This window comes from Cornus florida, unplaced genomic scaffold, assembly GCF_030987335.1.
Source record: "Cornus florida cultivar Cherokee Brave unplaced genomic scaffold, ASM3098733v1 CherokeeBrave_3.0.0_Hap2_Chr02, whole genome shotgun sequence".
Lineage (NCBI taxonomy): Eukaryota > Viridiplantae > Streptophyta > Magnoliopsida > Cornales > Cornaceae > Cornus > Cornus florida.
In genome coordinates, this window is record NW_026775572.1 from 40523822 (window position 1) to 40545259 (window position 21438).

General features: G+C 39.6%; 1 protein-coding gene across 1 annotated transcript; it reads left to right on the forward strand.

Moving 5' to 3' along the window:
• Positions 1–462: 462 nt before the first annotated feature.
• On the forward strand, positions 463–4608 carry LOC132294761 (ACT domain-containing protein ACR4-like). The gene is made up of 8 exons (XM_059792736.1): positions 463–914; positions 1622–1694; positions 1796–1841; positions 1958–2072; positions 2194–2261; positions 2343–2936; positions 3058–3162; positions 3860–4608. Exons 1-8 carry the CDS (start codon positions 911–913, stop codon positions 4187–4189), a joined length of 1335 nt encoding a protein of 444 aa, XP_059648719.1. The 5' UTR covers positions 463–910; the 3' UTR covers positions 4190–4608.
• The last annotated feature ends 16830 nt before the right edge of the window (positions 4609–21438 follow it).

The window sequence follows — 21438 nt, forward strand, 5'->3', positions numbered from 1 at the left end:
TTTATCACTACAGTATCAAAGTTACAATAAAACACTAAATTGGTGTTTTGATTTTTAGCCTTCATTTACAAAATAAAATTTTTTTTATTCCAATATATTTTTTTCACAAACAAAACATTTACCAAACAGCCATTGTGTGATTGGGACCGCTTTTCTAAGCAAATTTGAAAGGTTAGTTAGAACTGTAAGGTCAATTGCGAATTTAATTACTGTATATAAATGATTTACCACTACGGTCAAAGAGTGAAACAAGTACAGTGGGCTAATATAATGTCTCTGTGTGTCCTCAGACCTTGGAGATTTATTACTTCGTAACACGTGGTTGTAATTTTAACCCAGATTAAATGATTTCACTGTCAGCGCACTTTAGCACACACCAACGCGTTCACGCCCCCTAACAATTTGGGTTGTTGCTAAAATACGCTGGGTAGTTCAAAGAAAGCACTCGCCCCCTCCCCCAAGCACAATGCGCACACACACACACATACTTTCTCTCTCTCTTTCTCTTTCTTATTTTTGGGAACTTTCTTTTTTAAGTACGGAAGGCTGATTGTAGAAGAGAGAAACTGAAATTAGAAAGCGAGAGGAAGACTTAATATGTATAAGAACAGGGCATAGTTAGAGAGAGAGAGAGGGATGATAGTGGTGAGAGGTCTTTTTGTTGTGTATGGTACTGTAGAAGTTGCAGGTTTTGGATTTTTGGTGTCGGAGGTCCTTCGATTTGGTCCATGTGATATGTAACGAAAAATTATGTGTCTATATATTTATATATCACTATATATTTCGATTGTGAGTGATTTGTGGGGAGAGGGATCTCTTCCTTTTTAGGTCTACTTACCCTGCAACGAGTCTCTGCGTTGAGAATCAAGGAATTTGGTGTTACCCAGATCATAAATTCGCAGGAATCATAATGGGTATGTCCCATTTTTTTTTTGTTCTTTGTCTTTCTCGTTTTCTATTTTCAATCTTCTTTTCGTTCTGGTTTTTGGGTTATTCTTAAAATTTGGAGATTTTGTGCGTGTGTGTGATTTTGCCTAATTGGGTGTGATGGGTGTTCATGGGTATGTGTTTTTTCATCAGTCTTCGTTTTGGGTTTTTGGTCATTATTGTTCTTAAATAATGGTTATGGCTGTTTCCACTGTTGTTCTGGTTTTGTATTTTGGGCATTTGGGGTTATTGTGGGGGTGGATTTGTGTTTAATTGAATGTTTGATATGACCAATCTCTGCTTCTGTTCTGATCTTTGTGCTTGAATTTGTACTTGTCTGCTCTTTCTCTCTCTACACAATGTGTGTGTCACTCTGTGTTTTGGTTATGCTAGCGTTTTCCCACACAGAGACACAGAGCTCTACCTGCTTACTCCACACAACAACGCACAACCCACACACAGCTTTTTAGGTGGTTTAGGCGTCTTTATTGGCCTTCTTGGTATCTGGGTTATTCTAGTCCTCTCACAAATCTTCATGATTGGTCATTTATTTATTTATTTTACACAATACTTCAGTCTTGGATATAACATCTCCTTTTGTGATTGATAACGGTGGTTCTGTTTTCTTATTAATTTTGATTGGTTATTTCATTTTATCTTGGCTTTTTCTGAGCTAGAATATTTATTTTCTCAGATACCACCATGAGCTTTTCACAGGACATGGATGATGCATATGAGAAATTCATTAGGAGAATGAACCCACCCAGGTTTCTATTTTGTATTTTATCTTCTTTTCTGAAAGTCACTGCAATTTCACATTCAATACTCTCGAGATTTACTCCTGTTTGTCCACTTATCTTGTTGTCAGAGTTGTGATTGATAACGAATCCTACAAAAATGCTACTGTTATAAAGGTATTTCTTGTTTAGTCCCTTCTTGTGTACTCAAAGTTATAATTATTGGGTTTTTTTTTTTCTTCTAATTTTATGATTTTTTTTATGGTACATCTTCTATTCCATATTGCTTGCAGGTGGACTGTGCTAACAAACATGGAATACTTCTAGAAGTTGTACAAGTCCTAACTGATCTTAATCTTGTCATTACTAAAGCTTATATGTCTTCTGATGGAGGGTGGTTCATGGATGGTAGTTACCTTGCCTTTTGCTTTCACATTCTCTGAAATTTTGTTGTTTTAATGGTGAAGAAATTTTATGTTATTTTTTTTTTTTTGGTATTAAAAGAATAATATTTCTGCCTTTTTTCCAGTCTTCAATGTTACTGATCAAGATGGGAACAAGGTTACAGATGATGAAACTCTGGATTATATTCGGAAGGTGAACTGTACCCAATGCTTTTGTTTCACTTTTCTTCCATTTTTATGTGCAAATTGACCTGATTCTTGGTTTGTTGTTCAGTCTCTTGGGCCAGATTCATGCTTTATGTCTTCAATGAGATCTGTTGGGGTTATACCGTCAACGGACCACACGTCGATTGAATTAACAGGGTGTGATAGGCCAGGACTACTCTCTGAGATGAGTGCTGTCCTCACCTCCCTCAGATGCAATGTGGTTAATGCTGAGGTTTGGACCCACAACACCCGGGCTGCAGCTGTGATGCAAGTAACTGATGAGGAGACTGGAAGCGCAATTACTGACCCTGAAAGGCTGTCAATGATTAAGCAACTTCTCTGCAATGTACTCAAGGGTAGCAACAAATCCAGGGAAGCTAAGACCGTAGTATCTCACGGGGTCACTCACAGAGAGAGAAGGCTCCACCAAATGATGTTTGCGGATCGAGACTATGACCGGGATTATGATGATGAATCCTCCAATGAGAAGCAAAGACCAAATGTTAATGTTGTTAATTGGTATGACCGAGACTACTCGGTAGTCACTGTGCGTTGTAAGGACAGGTCAAAACTTCTCTTCGATATAGTTTGCACTTTGACAGACATGCAATACGTGGTTTTTCATGGAAATGTCGATGCTGAGGGGCCAGAAGCTTTTCAGGTATATCTTTTCCCTATGCCTGGAAATGCATAAAGTTTGGGAGTCTTGAGACTTGGGACTTAATATACTCTGTTTTGGTCTAAGTATCGAGTCTGAAATTGTTTTCTGCTGTCATTTGAAGGAATACTGCATCAGACATGTGGATGGATCCCCTGTGAACTCCGATGCTGAGAGACAAAGACTGATTCAATGTCTCGAAGCGGCAATAGAAAGAAGAGTATCTGAGGTAAGGGCACTATGCACATTAAAATTCTTGAGTTTTTGTTAAAATTTGAGGATTATTTTATTGGCCCTGCTAAGTGGTGCATTTGAGCTTATTATCAATAATCCCATATATAGTTTTTTCACAAAGCTGGGTATCCAATCAATTTTCCAGCTTCAACATCTATTGGAGAACACCCAATTGGTTAGATAACCTTTTCTGATTTCTTTTCACTTGTTTCATCTAGAAATTGTAAATTAGGTGGTCAATAGTCTCACATTTTGTGATTTACAATTTGCTACTTGAATAATACTAATTTTTTGTCAGATTATGTTTCCTCACATCTACTTGTTTTGCCTAAGCAGTGATGTTCTTTGATTTTGTTAGAGATGTATTGTCACATTGATGTGGACCTGCAGCATCCCAAATTTTCATATTGTTGGATCTGTGTCTTACTGATGTGTTCAATATGATTCACTCTTAGAACGATATGCTCTATTTTTTGTCAGATTATGTTTCCTTACATCAACTTGTTTTTTCTAAGGAGTGATGTTCTTTGATTATGTTAGAGATGGCTATTGTTACATTGATGTTGACCTGCAATGTTTAAAGAATTCTTGTTGTACATCAATATAATTTATACACTGTTTTGTTGGTTTTCTGTTCCTAAGAGAGGCTTAATACTTTATTTTGGCAATTCATTTGTTTCTTCTCGATCCAGGGCTTAAAGCTAGAATTATGCACTACCGACAGAGTTGGGCTGCTGTCCGATGTCACTCGCATCTTCCGTGAGAATAGCCTCAACGTCACCAGAGCAGAAGTGGCAACAAGAGCAGGCAAAGCTGTTAATACGTTCTACGTGTGTGATGCATCCGGTTACCGTGTTGATTCTAAGATCATAGATTCTATTAGACAAGAACTCGGCCAGACTATACTCCAAGTCAAAGGCAGCCCTGAAGATGTGAATCAAGTTCCACAAGAATCTCCAACCAGGTTCCTCTTTGGTGGTCTCTTCAAGTCCAGATCTTTTTGCAACTTTGGCCCTGGTTAGGTCTTACTCTTGAAGGAACTAATCATAGTTCAACCCCCATGTACATTGGTACCCCTTGACAGCAATCCTCACCACAGTTCTCAGCCCTTTCAGAATGGGAGACCGAGACCAAGACCAAGACCAAGACTTAGTTCCACTTCCACAGCAATGTCCCAACAGAGAAATAAAACCCTCAAGGACATTGAAGTGCTTGTAAATATGCCCAATTTGCTCTCTTCTTACCTATATTTGTTACTATGGATCCAACTTCACAATGGAGCCATAGAAGCAGAGATGAAAAACCCAAATCCAGTAATGACAAGAAAACACACTGTTAGATTAAAACATTTGTAAATAGTAATTTTCTAGCCTCTAATTTCTTGGCCCTATTATTAGTCAAATCTGTTATTTATTTTCAATCTGAATGAGCTGTTTTATTATTATTAGTATTATTATTATTATTATTATCACGAATGAGCTGTTTCTATTTTCTTCGGTGTCAAGTGTAGACTATGCACACTATGTTTGACTCGATTCTTGATTGTTTTGTCCACAAATTTGAAGAACAGTATTTCACATTTCAAAGGGTCAAACACAGACTACGACCCAGTTGGAAACATATTGATGTTTGGAAAATATGTCATCAGATTCAAATCTTGCATTTTTTTAGGCACCAACCTTGACCACCCAATACCCCTTTGAAGTCAGCAATGACGATGGCAGCTAACATGTATACACTTATTCAGTCACATGCTTAATTATTGTTAGGTTTTTCACCAACACTTTGATGTGAAGTTTTAAGAATAAAATATCATATGGAGACCAGATAATTGGAATTTAGTTTGGTTTGTGAACCTTTCGATTGTTTTTGATGTTGATGGCATGTCTATGGTTGAGTAACAACAACAACTGCTATTCCTATTTTTGAGTAACAACAACAACAATAATGCATTTTTTTTCTCGGATTATCATTTTTTTTTTGGAGAGGGTCACATATGAATGAAGTCACACACATATAAATTCTCCTTGTTCAATCTTTTCTATTGCATGTCGTTTCACTTAATATATTTAATTTTAATAACCTAGTCCCATGTTATTTTTTGTTTGATATTATTTTCTGTTACTTTCTATTATTTTTATAGTTTAGATCAACTCCTTTGCCAAATGACGTCTCATGCACGTAGAGGAGTGTGACCATCACTCCAGATGTGATGAGATCCACACAATTTGTGAGAACCATATCTCAAGTGTGATGATCTTCACTCTTCACTTGTGCACAGAATGTCTTGTAACATATGATATAATTATTTTCTTACTAAATTTTCAATATATGTGTTCAAACCATCGAAACAGTTGCATATAAAAATAATTAGCGTAAGCATCATTTGTTAAAAATTAAATCATAAAAATAAACTCCATGTTTTTTTCCTTTGTAATGGTCACAAGTTCTTGTTTGGTTATGAGAATTGAGCAATAATTATAAAAGTTTGTCCTATATTTTGCAGTTAATTGAACCAAGCCAGAGTCAGCCAAGACCTTTGGTGATTTTCGATTGACAAAGAGAGAGACAGAGAAGTGTGTTGGTCTTGCAAGCAAAACACAATTATTGGTATTTAAATTCCAAAAATCCACATTTCTTTATCCATTTGATTGCTACAATCTTTTATTCAAAAGGAAGGCTAGTGTAGGCAAATATTGAAAGCGATTTTAGCCATCCTTTTTTGACCAAAAGCTCCGAAAATGGAGTTGCTCTAATGACCTAAAGGAAAACAAATCAATAAAATTTAAAGGAGAAAGAGACTTTGTCAAAAAAGGGTCTTTTTTGAATCAAATACCCCACTCTCTCTCTCTCTCTATATATATACTCTTCATCACCTGCATGATTGGCTCTCTCTATCATTATTGCTATCTGATCAAGAAAGATGATGTGGGGTGCTGCCACGTGGCTTCTCTTACGCTCTCATATGGATTCATTTGGTAATAGGTATCTTAATAAAGATTAGTTAATGTATTTAAAAGAAAATAGTTTGAGGCATCTTAGTCTGTCTTGTTTAATCAAAATATTTTGATACATATTTTATTTATTATTATTTTTTTCCCTTGTTTGGGTAATGTAATAAAAACTTTGGAAGCAACAAAAGTATTTCAATCAATTTTTGCAATTGTGATGAACAAAATTTTGAAATTAACTACTTAAAATATATTTAGTTTTATTTTTATTTTACGTGTGTGGAGGGAAAAAAACTCCCTCCAATAAAAAGCGCACACGTCACCACTACCCATATCTACAGGCCAAGGACATATAAGACCCATCATGCTCAAGCCCAAGTTGAGGGTATTTACAGCCCAAAACCATTCCATCAAGGCCGAATCAAGAAGCCATCAGCCCAGTTTGTCGTCAGCCCAGATATGAGTATTTAACATCCGGCCTGTTACCCAAGCCCAGCCGGATCAAAATATATTCAGCCCAAGAATGCACAAATCCTACCATTTGAAGAATTTACTGTAGAAGGAAAATTCGGATAGGAAGTTCTGTACAAGGCAAGTTCTATGTATGGAAAATTCAACAATGGAAAGAACTCTATTAGAAAAGAATGGTTATATAGAAAGAATTGGAGGGCAAGCAACGCGAGTCCTACCATAATTTTGCAATCTTTTGTATATAAATAGAGGTTAAGACCTCCAATAAAGGATCAAGCAATTCCACACTTCTCTATACATTGTTCTTATTTATTTTTATTGTTTTTGAGTGAGTTGTTTTATTTTTCTCAGTCATTATTGGTTGAGCGAAATTTTGCACCTACACTTTGGCGCCGTCTGTGGGAAACGTATACAAATATACTCCCACTTGTTCTTCAAATTAAATCCTTTAGTCGTGTCTGGAATGTCAAACGGAGATTTAGCAATGAATCAACAGATAGAACTGATGCAAAAGATGCGAGAAGAGTTCTTGCACCAATTTGAGACACTCCGGCAAGCAAACGATACGAGTGTCGCCCAGATAGCTGCGCTTCAGCAGCAGACTCATACGCTGCACACGGCCATGGCCAGGCTAACGCCACAACCACCACCAGGCGATGCTGCGGCACCACCTCCCACCCGGAATTTACCTCCGGTTCACGAGCCTCTAGCCAACGAGACACCACCCAACGGGGCTCAACCTAGTGAGGCGCAGCAAAAGCAAGGGACGAGGTCCGAGGCGGTTGCTTCGGATAATCTCCCGCATCGCACACAGGACGAACAGGCCGAGTCCAGCCATAGGCTTACGGTATGGTCCAATGGCGTTCCAGATGGCGCACGTGTACAAGATGCATTCGATGAAAAAAAGCTCTTGAGAGTCCAGACACCAGCCGAGATGGCTAGAGAGCACAAGAACTCCTTGGTCAAGACCCCCTTTACTGACGAGGTGTACCTTGTGGAGAGGCCGAAGAAGTTCACTATGCCATCCTTCACCCAGTTCGATGGGGCAGGCGACCCTTCTCGGCATCTTGATCATTATGCGCAAAAGATGGCATTGGACGATCATAACGATCTGTGGATGTGTAAGGTTTTTCCTACCAGTTTAACCGGAGCAGCGTTAGAATGGTTCAGGAATAGGCCACACAAGTCTATCCCTGACTATGAGACCTTGTGCACTATGTTCTTAGCCCAGTATTGCGGAAATAAGAAGCAGAAGAAAAGTATAGCCAGCCTTTTTACCATAAGGCAAAGGAAGGGAGAAACTCTGCAAGATTTTTTATCCAGATTTAACATGGAGGCCTCGGAGATAGCAGATTGCCATCCTGCCACGGCAATCGAAACATTTAAGTTGGCAATGATCCAGGGAACCAAGTTTCACACATCCTTGGTCAAATATTCCCCCCCGGATATGCAGACTTTGAACGCTAGGGCACAAATCTACATTCGGTTGGAGGAAAACATAGCTCACCGTGCGCAGCACGCTACCCTCGTCACAGTGGAAAACAAGTCTCGAGAGAAAGCTGCGAGCACAAGGATGCAGAAGGTTCCTCATACCGTCACACAAGCCACCCAAGCGTCTGAGAAAAGGCGAAGGACAGAGGACAGGCTTACCCCTCTTCGTACTACCTTGGCGCGCCTACTCCAAGAGAATAAGACGAGGTTCGCGACTCCTCAGCCCATGAAACAACCCTTGGAGCAGAGGGACAAAAACAAACATTGTGCCTACCATAGAGATTATGGGCATACCACCAATGACTGCAGGTCCCTACAGCGACAGGTAGAAAGTATGATAGCGAGAGGAGAATTGGTGGAGTATCTCGCCACGAAGGAGCACGTAAAACCTCTGGAGGTTAACCCTCGACGGGTAGAGGGCAGTCAGGTAAAGGTTATCCATGCTATTCACGGAAGGTCGGAGGATGATGAAGAGTCTGAAGAGTTGTATAGATCCAGGCTGCGAGAGGCTCAAAAGTTACGAAGGTTGTCTTCGGTAAACACGGTTGCACCAGGCAGCGTCAACATTGGATTCAGTAACAACGATCTTTCTAGAGTCCAGCGCCCACATGAGGACCCCTTGGTCATCAGCCTCCTGGTAGCGAATTACATGATCAGGAGAGTGCTGATAGATCGGGGAAGTAGCGCCAACATCATTACAAAAATAGCTTTTGATCAGTTGGGGATTTCACTATCATCCATCAGGCCAACTTCCGGCCCCCTAATGGGATTTGATGGTACTAAGGTGAATCTGCTTGGGGTGATCGATCTATCCGTTACTGCAGCAAAGAGGACTCTGAAGGAAAACTTCGTCGTAACAGCAATTCATCCATCTTATAACCTCATTATGGGGAGAGGTTGGATCCATCGTATGAACGGAGTCCCCTCTACACTTCACCAAGTAATGAGGTGTTTATCCCCGGATGGCAGAGAGGTCATCGACCTCTGGGGAGACCAGGTTGCTGCAAAAGAATGTTACATGCTAACGCTACATGAAGCAAAGAGAGCGTCGAAGTCACCTCAGTCAGAGGCGAATCCCAAAGACATGATCAAATAGCAGTTACAGTACCCTCTGCCCAAGTATCTCAAGTCAGAGGAGGAAGCCGAAGCTGAAGCACCTACCGAGGAGTCCCTCGAAGCTATAGAGGTAGTCCTCGGAGACCCCCAGAAGATCACCTACATTGGCTCATCTTGCATAGCCGAAGATAAAGAAGCATTGATCAGGGTCATTTGGTGCAATTCGGATGTCTTTGCCTGGGATCACTCGGACATGGTGGGGATCGATCCTGCAGTCTCATGCCATAGTCTGAGGGTTAACCCAGAGTTCAAGCCAGTCAAGCAGAGGCACCGACGGTTCGCACCTGAATGGAATCGCATAATAGCCGAGGAGGTAAATAAACTGTTACAAGCAGGATTAATTCGAGAGGTGCAATACCCACAATGGCTCTCAAATGTAGTAGTCGTTCAAAAGAAGAATGGGAAATGGAGGGTATGCGTAGATTATACCAACCTTAACAAAGCTTGCCCAAAAGATAGCTTTCCTCTGCCCAAGATTGATCAAATGGTGGATGCTACGACGGGTTATGAAAGGCTCACATTCCTCGACGCATACTCCGGCTATAATCAGATTCCCATGAATCCTGAAGATGAGGAGAAAACTGCTTTCATCACAGAAACGGGCACTTACTGCTACAGAGTGATGCCCTTCGGTCTAAAGAATGCCGGAGCCACCTACCAGCGACTTGTCAATAAAATCTTCAGTAATCTGCTGGGCGATACAGTTGAAGCCTATATCGATGATATGGTGGTTAAAAGTATACGGAAAGAGGACCACTCGAAGCACCTTCAGGAGGTCTTTGATACTCTCAAGAGATACAATATGAAGCTGAACCCCACCAAGTGCTCCTTCGCCGTTTCGTCAGGACAGTTCCTTAGGCACGTCGTAAATAAAAGAGGAATAGAAGTAAGCCCAGCTCAGGCAAAGGCACTCATACAGAACCAGGAGCCGACAACCCGCAGGGAAGTGCAAGTTCTAACCGGCCGAATTGCGGCTCTCAGCCGGTTCATATCCCGATTATCTGATAAGTATAAACCTTTCTTTGATGCTATTCGATCCAAAAACAAAGATATGTGGGGACCTCAGCAGCAGGAAGCTCTTAATCAATTGAAAAGTTACATGACAAAACCCCCAATCCTTTCTGCTCCAACGCCCGGAGACACTCTCATCCTGTACCTGGCAGTATCGGCTGTAGCAACAAGTGCAGTGTTGATCAAAGAAGAAGACAAGGTTCAGCACCCAATCTTTTACACAAGTAAAACGATGACGGATGCCGAGACACGGTACAGCAAGACAGAAAAGGTAATCCTGGCGTTAATTTATGCCAAGAGGAAACTTCGACATTACTTCGAGTCTCATAGCATAGTGGTACTTACAAATCACCCTATACGGGCTATCCTAGCTAAACCAGATCTGTCTGGTCGAATTACAAAATGGGCTATTGAACTTAGCTCTTTTGACATCACCTATGCACCGAAGGTATCTCACAAGGGGCAGTCAGTAGCGGATTTCCTACTAGAGTATGAAGATCAACCTGAGGAACCGACACTTCAAGAGCCATACTGGGAGTTACGGGTTGATGGTTCTTCCAACCGGAAAAGAGCAGGGGCCGGTATTGAAATCACAACACCCGAGGGTACCAAGCTGCAGCAGTCAATTTTGCTAGATTTCCCATCTACCAATAACGAGGCCGAGTACGAGGCGATGCTTGCCGGACTTCGGCTAGCTAAACAGCTGCAGGTACGATGTTTAAAAGTTTTTAGTGACTCACAGCTTGTGATCAATCAAGTGACAGGGCAATATTCTCCCAAGGAGGAACGTATGAAGTCGTACAAAAATGCTGTAGAGAGTGCTATCCAGGAGTTCGATCAAATCGAGTTCCATCAGGTACCACGAGATGAAAATGCCGAAGCGGATCGATTGGCCGCAGCCGCATCATCTTCAGATGAAGAGTTGATTCGGCTTGTTCCAATCGATGTTCTCGAAGAACCCAGCATTAATCCCCGGCAAGAGGTGATGGTGATCCCGGAAGTACCACGCGAGCCCTGCTGGATTGATCCAATTGAGGCCTACCTCAAGGAAGGGGTTCTCCCGAATCAGAAAGCTGAGGCAAGAAAGCTTAGGCTTACCGCGGCTAAGTACGCAATCATCAATAACCAGTTGTACCGAAGGTCATTCTCCGGTCCCTATCTCAAGTGTTTAACTCCTACTGAGGCTCTCACAATTCTAAAACAAGTTCATGAAGGAGATTGTGGAAACCACTCCGGAGGAAGATCCCTTGAACACAAAATTCTAACCCAAGGTTATTTCTGGCCATACTTGGCTCGGAATGCCGAGGAATACACAAGACGATGTGATAAGTGTCAGCGCCATGGTCCAATAAAGCACCAACCTGCCGAAGGTTTGCACGCCATGGCTAATCCATGGCCGTTCGCCCAATGGGGGATTGATATAGTAGGACCATTACCCAAAACCATGGAAAAAAAGGAGCATGTGCTTCTGGCTACGGATTACTTCACCAAGTGGGTGGAAGCTGAAGCCTTCTCTAGCATCACCCACGAAGAAGTAAAGCATTTCATTTGGAGCAACATTATTTGCCGGTTTGGGGTACCAAAAGTCATTGTAATGGACAATGGTAAGAACCTCGATAACAGAAGTACAAGGAAATTCTTTAGCGAACATGGAATCTTGCAAAAATTGGCTGCAGTTAGTCATCCACAAGGCAATGGGCAAGCTGAAATAACTAATCGCACGATATTCGGGTGCTTAAAGAAAAAATTGGAGAAATTAAAGACAAAGTGGTACGAGAATCTCCCTCAAGTGCTTTGGGCCTATCGAACCACTCCAAGACGACCCACGGGAGAAAGCCCATTTGCTATGGCATATGGATCCGAAGCTGTCATCCCCACTGAGTCCATAATCCCAACCCTTCGGACATCCTTGGTACTGGAGGGGAACAATGAGCAACAACTCGAACATAGCCTTGATTTGGTGGACGAAAGGAGAGATGCAGCAGCAATTCGACTCGCGGCATACCAACAACAGGTGTGTAACAGTTATAACAAACGCGTCAGGTTCAGGAGTTTTGTGGTAGGCGATTGGGTTTTGAAGCAGGAGACAGCTCATGTAAAGAAATTGGAACCTAATTGGACCGGACCCTACAGAGTTACCGAAGTAGTGGGGAAAGGAGCATATCGTTTGGCCGAAGCTGGCGGACGTCCCATTGCGCATCCTTGAAACGCAATACACCTGAAAAGGTATTTTCATTAGTTAAGTTTGTCAATTTTGCTACAAGTTCTTCACAAATAAGGCTGAATATGTCCACAGTCAGCCACACTTTTCTTTATTTTGCTTCTATATTCAGTATCACTTTCCTCTATTTTTGTTTCTTTTTATAAAAATGGGGGGCCCTACTATGCATGGCATTCGTTTGATTTTTTGACACAAAACAAAAATTCGTCTGATTTTTTGACCAAAAACAAACAAAACACACAAAGCAACAAAACATGAGTTATGGCCTATGCTTAAATCTTTATATCCCACATCGACAAAACAGTATGTGCCACATTTTGTTATATATGGGAATATTCAAATAGTTAATTACGGTGTAAGGAGGGCCCACTGGTATTTAAGACTGTCAGGCTCAATACCAGAGGCATTCCTTACACCGACTTTTTTGACAACATTTAGTCTATGTCCCACATCGGATAGAAATAGAAACGAAATACGGTTCATATATGCGTGGTCCACAACATTTGGCTTGCCAAGAAGGGAGTATCAGTGGAGGCAGGTCTCTAAAGTCCACAAATGGAGAACTTCACAGCCACTGTTACTCGCTTTCTTGGCCTCCTATCATTTTTGAGTCTTCGGCCTCATAATAAGTGATTTGCGGAAAAATATGAGATAAACCTCCCCTCAGGCTCAGTGCCGGGGAGTAATTCATTCGCCTCGGACCTTAAGTGTCCGGTTTGGCACAACCTCCCCTCAGGCTCAGCGCCGGGGAGTAGTTTTCTCACCTCGGACCCTAAGTGTCCGGCTCGGCAAAACCTCCCTTCTGGCTCAGCGACGGGGAGTGATTCATTTAAACCTCCCCTCAGGCTCAGCGCCGGAGAGTAAGGCATTCGCCTCGGACCCTAAGTGTTTGGCTCGGCAAAACCCCCCCTCCGGCTCCACGCCAGGGAATGTATAATTCGCCTCGGATCCTGAGTATCCGAGGCAGCTTCGGACCCTAAGTGTCCTATTCAGCAATACTCCTCGCCTCGGATCCTGAGTATCCGAGACAGCTTCGGACCTTAAGTGTCCTATTTAGCACTAGTCCTCCACACTCAGTGCCGAGGAATAATTCGCCTCGGATCCTGAGTATCCGAGACAGCTTCGGACCCTAAGTGTCCTATTCAGCAATATTCCTCCACACTCAGTGCCCAGGAGTAATTCGCTTTAGACCTCTGATACTCAGATCAGAACTCTTTCCTCCGGACTCCAAGTGTTTAATACCTTGTGTATGCGGATATGTCATAAGTTCATCATATTCCACCCCACATTAGGAACACATGAGAAGGAAAAAGTATGTATACGTCTACTGCTGAAGGCAAGTAGAAGGCGAGGAGGGTTCATTTAACAGTTAAATCATTGTCCATACGACTCATCCTGCGATATCAACTAAACTGTTAAAAGGATCTCCTTCTTCCCACAATCCTTGCATTTTCACGGATAGCATAAATCCGAAGTATAAAGACAATGTTTAGTGTTTAAACACATTACCAGTCAGGGAAATATATCAAAAGCATACAGCAAAAACAAGTCAGGCAAGCCTAAAACGAAAAGTTATATTCATTATCCCAAAACAGGCTGTTCATAAAAACAAAATACATAGTTCTACTTCCTCTTCGGATCGAAGGGAGTAGATTCAAAAGCATCCACTACATTAGGACTTGAGGTAGCCGCAGGAGCAGGGGAGCTAGGAGTACCCTTCAGGTGTGCCTTCACCATCTCGGCAAAGCGAATTTCAGCTTCCAAAGCCTCTGGCCTTTCATCGTATGGGAAGTGCACCCCCACCTGCTTGTCAAAGGCGTCCGGATCCATCGTCTTAGGGCCTGAGTCCTGATTATAGCCAGACCGGAACGCCTTAGCACTAGCCAGGTGCGCCAGACAGGAGTAGCGCCCCTGCATTTGCTTCCCCGCCTTGAAGCAAGTAGTAAGAGCCTCGGTCAGGCGTTGAACCTCGGCCTGAAGAGAATCCACCTTAGCCTCAGAGGCTGACAACTGCCTCTTATACGCATCCTTGGCTTCAGAAGCTATCTTCAGATTGGTAGAGGCAGTAGTGGCTCTCTTCTCTGCATTGTCAAGATCCTTTTCCAACTTCTTGATGGAGAGGGATTGAGCTTCAGCAGTGGCGCAGAGGGCCATGGTGTGGTATAGACTCTGTTTAACAGGGAAGCAAATATAAGCATAAATAGAAACACAAGCAAGCAAGAGTAACATAATTCTAAAGGTGCAATGCGAACCTCTATGGCCCGGACTGGGGCAGAAGGGAGTAGTTGCTGCAACCCCATTTGGCTGATGGCTTCCTCGTCCTTTGGGAGCCACATTCCTCGAGCCACCGCCAGTGCAGCTGAAGGGTCTGTAACTACAGAATCCCCTGAGTGTAGGACTGACTTGTCAGCCCTGGTGAAGGAAGGAGTCCAAGGAGCCCCAGTCTCAGCAAAAACAAAGGCCCTGACTTCATCTTCAGGTTCGGCCTCTCCAGTTTTTTTCCCTTTGCTTTTAGAGGGGACTTTGCCCTTGCCAGAGGAAGAGGGGTTGAGGCGAGATTTCTTCAATGGTGGTTCCTCAACCTCCACCTCATCCTCAGTTAATCCAATGACGACCAAGGGTTGGGCATCTCCGGCTTTCTTTTTTAAAGCCTCAGCCCGCCGTATCTCCTCCTCGGTCATAGGGAAACTGTCAAAGGATGGTAAAGCCAGATCCATGAGGTCTGCAGCAACGGCACTGGAAGCAATGTCCTTGACGTTGGAGGAAGTTAGCAGGTCCTCGATAGGCGAGGGGTCACTCCAGACTCGTTCCTCAAGAAAAGAAAGTCTGTTCCTTGCTGCGGAGGCTGGGAATGTAGCTGAAAAAACACCAAGAAATTCATAAATACGGCGAAATATTAAGACTTGGCAAGGAAAACAGCCAGAACACTTGGTATGAAGAGAGGTTAAATATTCTATACCTAATTTCCCGAATTTGCGCGGAATGGGAAGCGCAATTGATTGGGACACGAACCATTTTCCTTTAACTACAACCATCCTTTCTTTCCATTTCTTTTCGGATGAAGGAAGGTTCGTGCATATCCTTTGATGAAGGGGAGAGGTAAAAAAGAAGCGACCAGGCTCGGTCCCATGCTTAGATATATTGTAAGTAAGCAGAAGGTCGGCAAGGGTCAAATCCAGAGCCTCTAATTTCCGGCGCACCAACAACGCCGAAAGGATGCGAAAGAAATTGGGATTTACTTGAAGGGGGGCAAGACCTAGCTTATTGAAGACTAAATGATAGAAGGGATGAAGAGGGAATTGGAGGGCGTTAAGGTGCCCTACTGAAAGAAGCAACTCATCCTCCTCAATTCCCTCGCCGGAGGTGAAATCGGCACCCTCGGGATATTCTGCAATGTCTACTCCTTCAGGAACATCAAATTCTTCCATTACCGAAGCAATAGAGAATTTGATGCGGCGAATAGAGATGATTGCTTTCTTCTCTTCATGGGTAAGAACGTAATCAGAGCCTGAGGTGGATGTTTCGGTTGGAAGAGGGGAAGTACCTGATGGATTCAACGAAGGGCGATCTGTAGAAACCCTAGGAGGGGGAGCCCTAATGCGAATAGGGGAAGATGAAGGTGTGGATTCAGAATCCCCAAGGTCTACACGTTCGGGAGTAGATGAAGTACTCATAATGAAAGATTGAAGAGAAAGATGCGAGACTAACCTGACAAAGCGAAGGAAGCGATGAAATGAAGGACGCAGAAGTGCAGCAAGGGCAAATGTAACTCTTGCAAAATCTTGTGTGACGGAGTAATAACGAAAGGCCACGAACCGTTTCTGAAGCAAAGTAAAAACCGGTTTCAATTCCCTCTTTAATAGGAGCCGTCACTCAATTAAAAATGGAATTTGGGGCAAAGTGTGGAGGGAAAAAAACTCCCTCCAATAAAAAGCGCACACGTCACCACTACCCATATCTACAGGCCAAGGACATATAAGGCCCATCATGCTCAAGCCCAAGTTGAGGGTATTTACAGCCCAAGACCATTCCATCAAGGCCGAATCAAGAAGCCATCAGCCCAGCTTGTCGTCAGCCCAGATATGAGTATTTAACATCCGGCCTGTTACCCAAGCCCAGCCGGATCAAAATATATTCAGCCCAAGAATGCACAAATCCTACCATTTGAAGAATTTACTGTAGAAGGAAAATTCGGATAGGAAGTTCTGTACAAGGCAAGTTCTATGTATGGAAAATTTAACAATGGAAAGAACTCTATTAGAAAAGAATGGTTATATAGAAAGAATTGGAGGGCAAGCAACGCGAGTCTTACCATAATTTTGCAATCTTTTGTATATAAATAGAGGCTAAGACCTCCAATAAAGGATCAAGCAATTCCACACTTCTCTATACATTGTTCTTATTTATTTTTATTATTTTTGAGTGAGTTATTTTATTTTTCTCAGTCATTATTGGTTGAGCGAAATTTTGCACCTACAACGTGTTTAATAAAAGTTTAGATAGAGATTCAGGTCGAGTCTATCAGATAGAGTGTGTAAAATAACTTGACGAAAATTGTTGAGTAAATTATTTTTACTAAATTTTAATTTCTTTTTTCACAGTAAATATTTTATGACAATCAAATATTAAAAACATTTTTTTAAATAGTTAAATCTAAACAAACAGAGCCCAAAGCTAAAAGGGATTCACAAGCTGTGCAATATCAGTTCCCAGGCTTTGCAATATCAGTTCCCAACAATTGATTCTCTGTTCCAAATAAATACTTTCTCAATCTGTGTGTAATTTCTGAAGAAGTAACCTATTTTAGCAAGCGTGGGATAATGTTGTATATGACAAATATACCCTTATGCATTTAATACTTCACACGCCATTAAATAATCTCAACAGCTCAAAATTTCCTAGAGATGACAAAAAGGCTAGAAGAATCTATTAGTGATATTACTCTCATCATTGGTCCTTTTCAATCACAGGGAATACAAAATTTGGGAAACGGTACAAGAAATCTTAATTACTCTGATTTTTTCACCACCCAAAGATGAATTGGAAGTTACTGATGATAAAATATCTAATTTATTAATTAAAACAACCAGAAAGAATAGTGAATTATTTATTTTAATTTTCTACAAGACTTTTCCCACCACCATATTTTACTAATATTCCAATAAATTTCTAATCATGCAGTGATCTTCTAGGCATGGTGGTAAAGTATTATCACACATAGCAGATGATATGTGTGGTTAATTCTTATCATTTGTTAAAAAAAAAGGGGGACAATTAAGAAGAAGAAAAAAAAAGAAAAAGAAATACAGATGAAAATTTTAAAGATATAAAAGGAAAGAGAATGGATGAGTACCAAATAACTCTCAAAGGTACAGGCACCTCCAACAACAATATTGAACTTTAAGAAAGTATTAAATACTATAAATAAGGCACTCGTGACAATGTCAGTCTTTGGATTATGAATGTGGTGATGAGTCCCATCACATTCAAGGATTGAGATAACTCTGGAGTATTATACTTTCAAAATATTTAATACTTTAGTTTATACTTTATACTATTAAAAACAATATATTTGACCACTTCTACAATCTTTCTCAAATTGTCAATCCTTGGATTATGGATGTGGTGATAAGTCTTATCACATTCAAGAATTGAGATAACTCTGGAATATTATACTCTCGAAATATTTAATACTTTAATTTATACTTTATACTATTAAAAACAATGTATTTTACCACTTCTACAATCTTTCTCAATTTTTTTTTTTTTTCAAAGGCTGTATGGTTGACTGATACATTAGATATTGGGGAGGGCATATAAATAAACCAATTCAATTGCTTGGGGGTGCTGATGACTAAATAAATCAAGATTTTACCATGATTGTGAAAAACTTACATTGAAAAAGAAGCACACTATGTCACATTAGTAAAATCCTATAGCTAACAAACTATCATTCTTTCTTTTACAACTTGATGGCCTGTCAAGAAATCATATGGATAAGAAACAATTTATAGCATGATGTATATAAACCATTTTTTTTTTTTTTTTTTTTGCCATTATGTGGTCCATGAATCAAGATACCCCAAAATGTTTAGATTGACCTAGTTAATAGTTAGTTATAAAAAAATTATTATAATTAGTTTTATTTATTTTATTTTATTTCATATCTCTTGAAAAATGGGTGTAGAGTGTCAGAACTCAGGATAGTTATGTGATTTTTGAATTCTGTTACAAAACTTTGTTAGGCACTGATTCTGAGTGATTCTGAATATAATGATTTTTTCAATTTTTTTTAATACCATTTTCAATTGTACACAATTTCACAAGTTTCTGTCAAATCTAAATCATTTTATCATTTTACCCTCCCATGACGATGATATCACTATTATTCTAGGATGCAATCCACGTAAACCATCCACTGCAAAGAAAGGAGTGAACTAAACAAGAATCATCACTTTTACCATTATTTTTGCCCTCACTTGTTTTGTTCACTCATTCGTTCTTAATATATATATATATATATATATATATATATTTTAATCGATAATATCTCTTATTTACAATGAACCCTTCACTGATATCTAAAATGGTTAATATCTACCCTTCGGAACTCATAGACTTACCTATCTACATATTTATAAATTTTATTAAACTCTTTAGTTTAATCTAGAAATTCCTACCAATTCCCAATGTATTAGAATCCTCCTTTCCTCTTTACAATAACCCACAATCTTACACTTACATATCTATATATTTATAAATTTTATAATACTCTCTAGTCTTCTAAAATCTTTTTTAATCTAGAAATTCTTACCAATTCCGAATGTTTTAGAATCCTCCTTTCCTCTTTACAAAAACCCACAATCTTCATATGAATATATGTGAAAGAATTTAGAACTCAATTCTAAGAAATATTTATGAATTATAAGGAAATATATGCTGAATATAAGAGAGGGAAAAAATTGCGGAGGTACCTTAATTGCATGTTGCTTGTGTAGGACAACCTCTTGCAAATCACTTGTGTCAGTGTGCCCAGGGTAGAGCAGTGTGTGCCCAGGAGTTGGCACATTCCCCTGCCATGTCCCCGCCAATTATAAAATATGGTTATTTTTTATTCTTTTGCTCTTAAAATTCCTTTGTTTTCCTTAAAAGAAAGTGTTAAATCTCCATTCTTCAATCAAAGTTTATATTTTGCCATTTTTTTTTTTTTTACAATGCATATAATATATAAATTTTTCCTCCTCTTCTTATTTAAATTTATTACTATAATTTATGAAGGGAATGGATGAAATTTTCATGCATGCTTTCAAAATAAAAATATTACTAAAGAATATATTAGTTCTTATATTGGTCAAATATTTATATTTCTTATACTAATAAATGATTTTTTTTATTCCTCGATTTGAACAATCTATATTTGTCATATTTTTTTTTTTTTTTTTTTTTTTTTTTTTTACATTGTAGCTCCTTAAATTGAAATCCTGACTACTCTCGTGCGTGTGGCCCAACCTCTTTAGTCTTGAATTGCCTTCTGGAATTGGAGCTTCTTTGCCAAACAATTTGTTGGCTTCATTCCTCTTCTCTTGCCAATCCATGAGATTCCTAGGAGAGGAATTCTCCAAACAATCGATTTTAATTAGCTCAATATCTCTTTAATTAGCTCAGGTTCAGTAGTAACCAAGTGAGCTGAGGACAATACCATTGAAGAAAATTCTTTCCTATTTCAACAGGTTGATGAACCAGAGAAAATTATTTATGATTTTTGGTTAGGATTAAGAAAATTATGATTTAGGTGTGGACTACAGCTAAGAATTTGTTACCATATATCTTGATTAAATGTGAGGCTGGATTGTAGGAAATAAATGGCGGTGTTGTAATAAATCCATGGGACGGCTTATGGAATCCTTTATGATTTTTTTTTTTTTTGTTGGGATTTGTATGCCAATTCTTACTTAGATTTTATAGACATTGTTCCTAATCTAAAATAACATTTATGTATTATACAATTAGTGAATATTAATGTATTATATTTTCGATTCTTGATGAAATTAAATATGTCCACGCTATAGATATTTATATTTATGTGATGGCAATCAATACTAATGTAAATAATAATCATAAATAGTTGATAGTTGATAATTAAGGATGAATTTTTAATTAACTAAGACTTAAATCGAATCTGCGATAGGTTGAGATATATTGTGAGAATCGTCATATGCAATTGCTTCTTATCATCGTAATGGCATGAGAGAAATATAAACTATTTTATTAATTAATAATTAGTTTAATTTATTCGGCGAAACTTCCGAAACACTTTAGATAATTATATAATTAATAGTTAGAAAGTTATATTCTCAATATTTATATTATTACTACTTGTATTTATTTTGTATAGATTATGGTTGATTACAAAGTTATTTCGAAGTTTTGTATTTGTTTGCTTTATTTTTTTATTTTTAATCTTAAAACAAAGGCTAATGTTCTCGAACCATAGATTTGCATTCAAGCTAGTCATTACAAGCTTGAGTAACATAGATGTCTTTACATTAACTAGACGGTAGGTATGAATATATGCATTTGATGAAAACAACCTAAGATAGAGTGATACTCTAAAAGGTTCACAAGAGATTCATCGACCTCAACTGTACTAGTAATTGCTAACAAAGATTTCTGTTTGTTTGCTGCAACCTATTGTGAATGCCAACTGCTTAGTTGGTATAAGTTTTTCAATTTTCCTCGAGATTTGGTCTCATGGGACTGGCACAGTTTGAACAAGAAACCTGGAAAATATGAGCATAGGAAAAATTTAGGTCATCTGATTAATTTGTATTGATATAAAGCTGTATAGATAAATGATAGGTAAATTTGAAGCTTTTGTCTTTGGCTAGCATGGTCCCAACAGGCAATCCATACATTGTTGCCATTGTCTTCATGACCCTAGCACTTACTGTCCTAAAATAATTTTGTCAAAATTATATCTATCTAATCCTCAGAAAAGAAGGTTATATAC

Bases quoted from the DNA above. Each gene is read 5' to 3' on its own strand.
- LOC132294761 (XM_059792736.1), top strand. The intron at 1,842-1,957 runs GTATTTCTTGTT...TATTGCTTGCAG, and splicing joins AAAATGCTACTGTTATAAAG to GTGGACTGTGCTAACAAACA. The intron at 3,163-3,859 runs GTAAGGGCACTA...TTCTCGATCCAG, and splicing joins TAGAAAGAAGAGTATCTGAG to GGCTTAAAGCTAGAATTATG.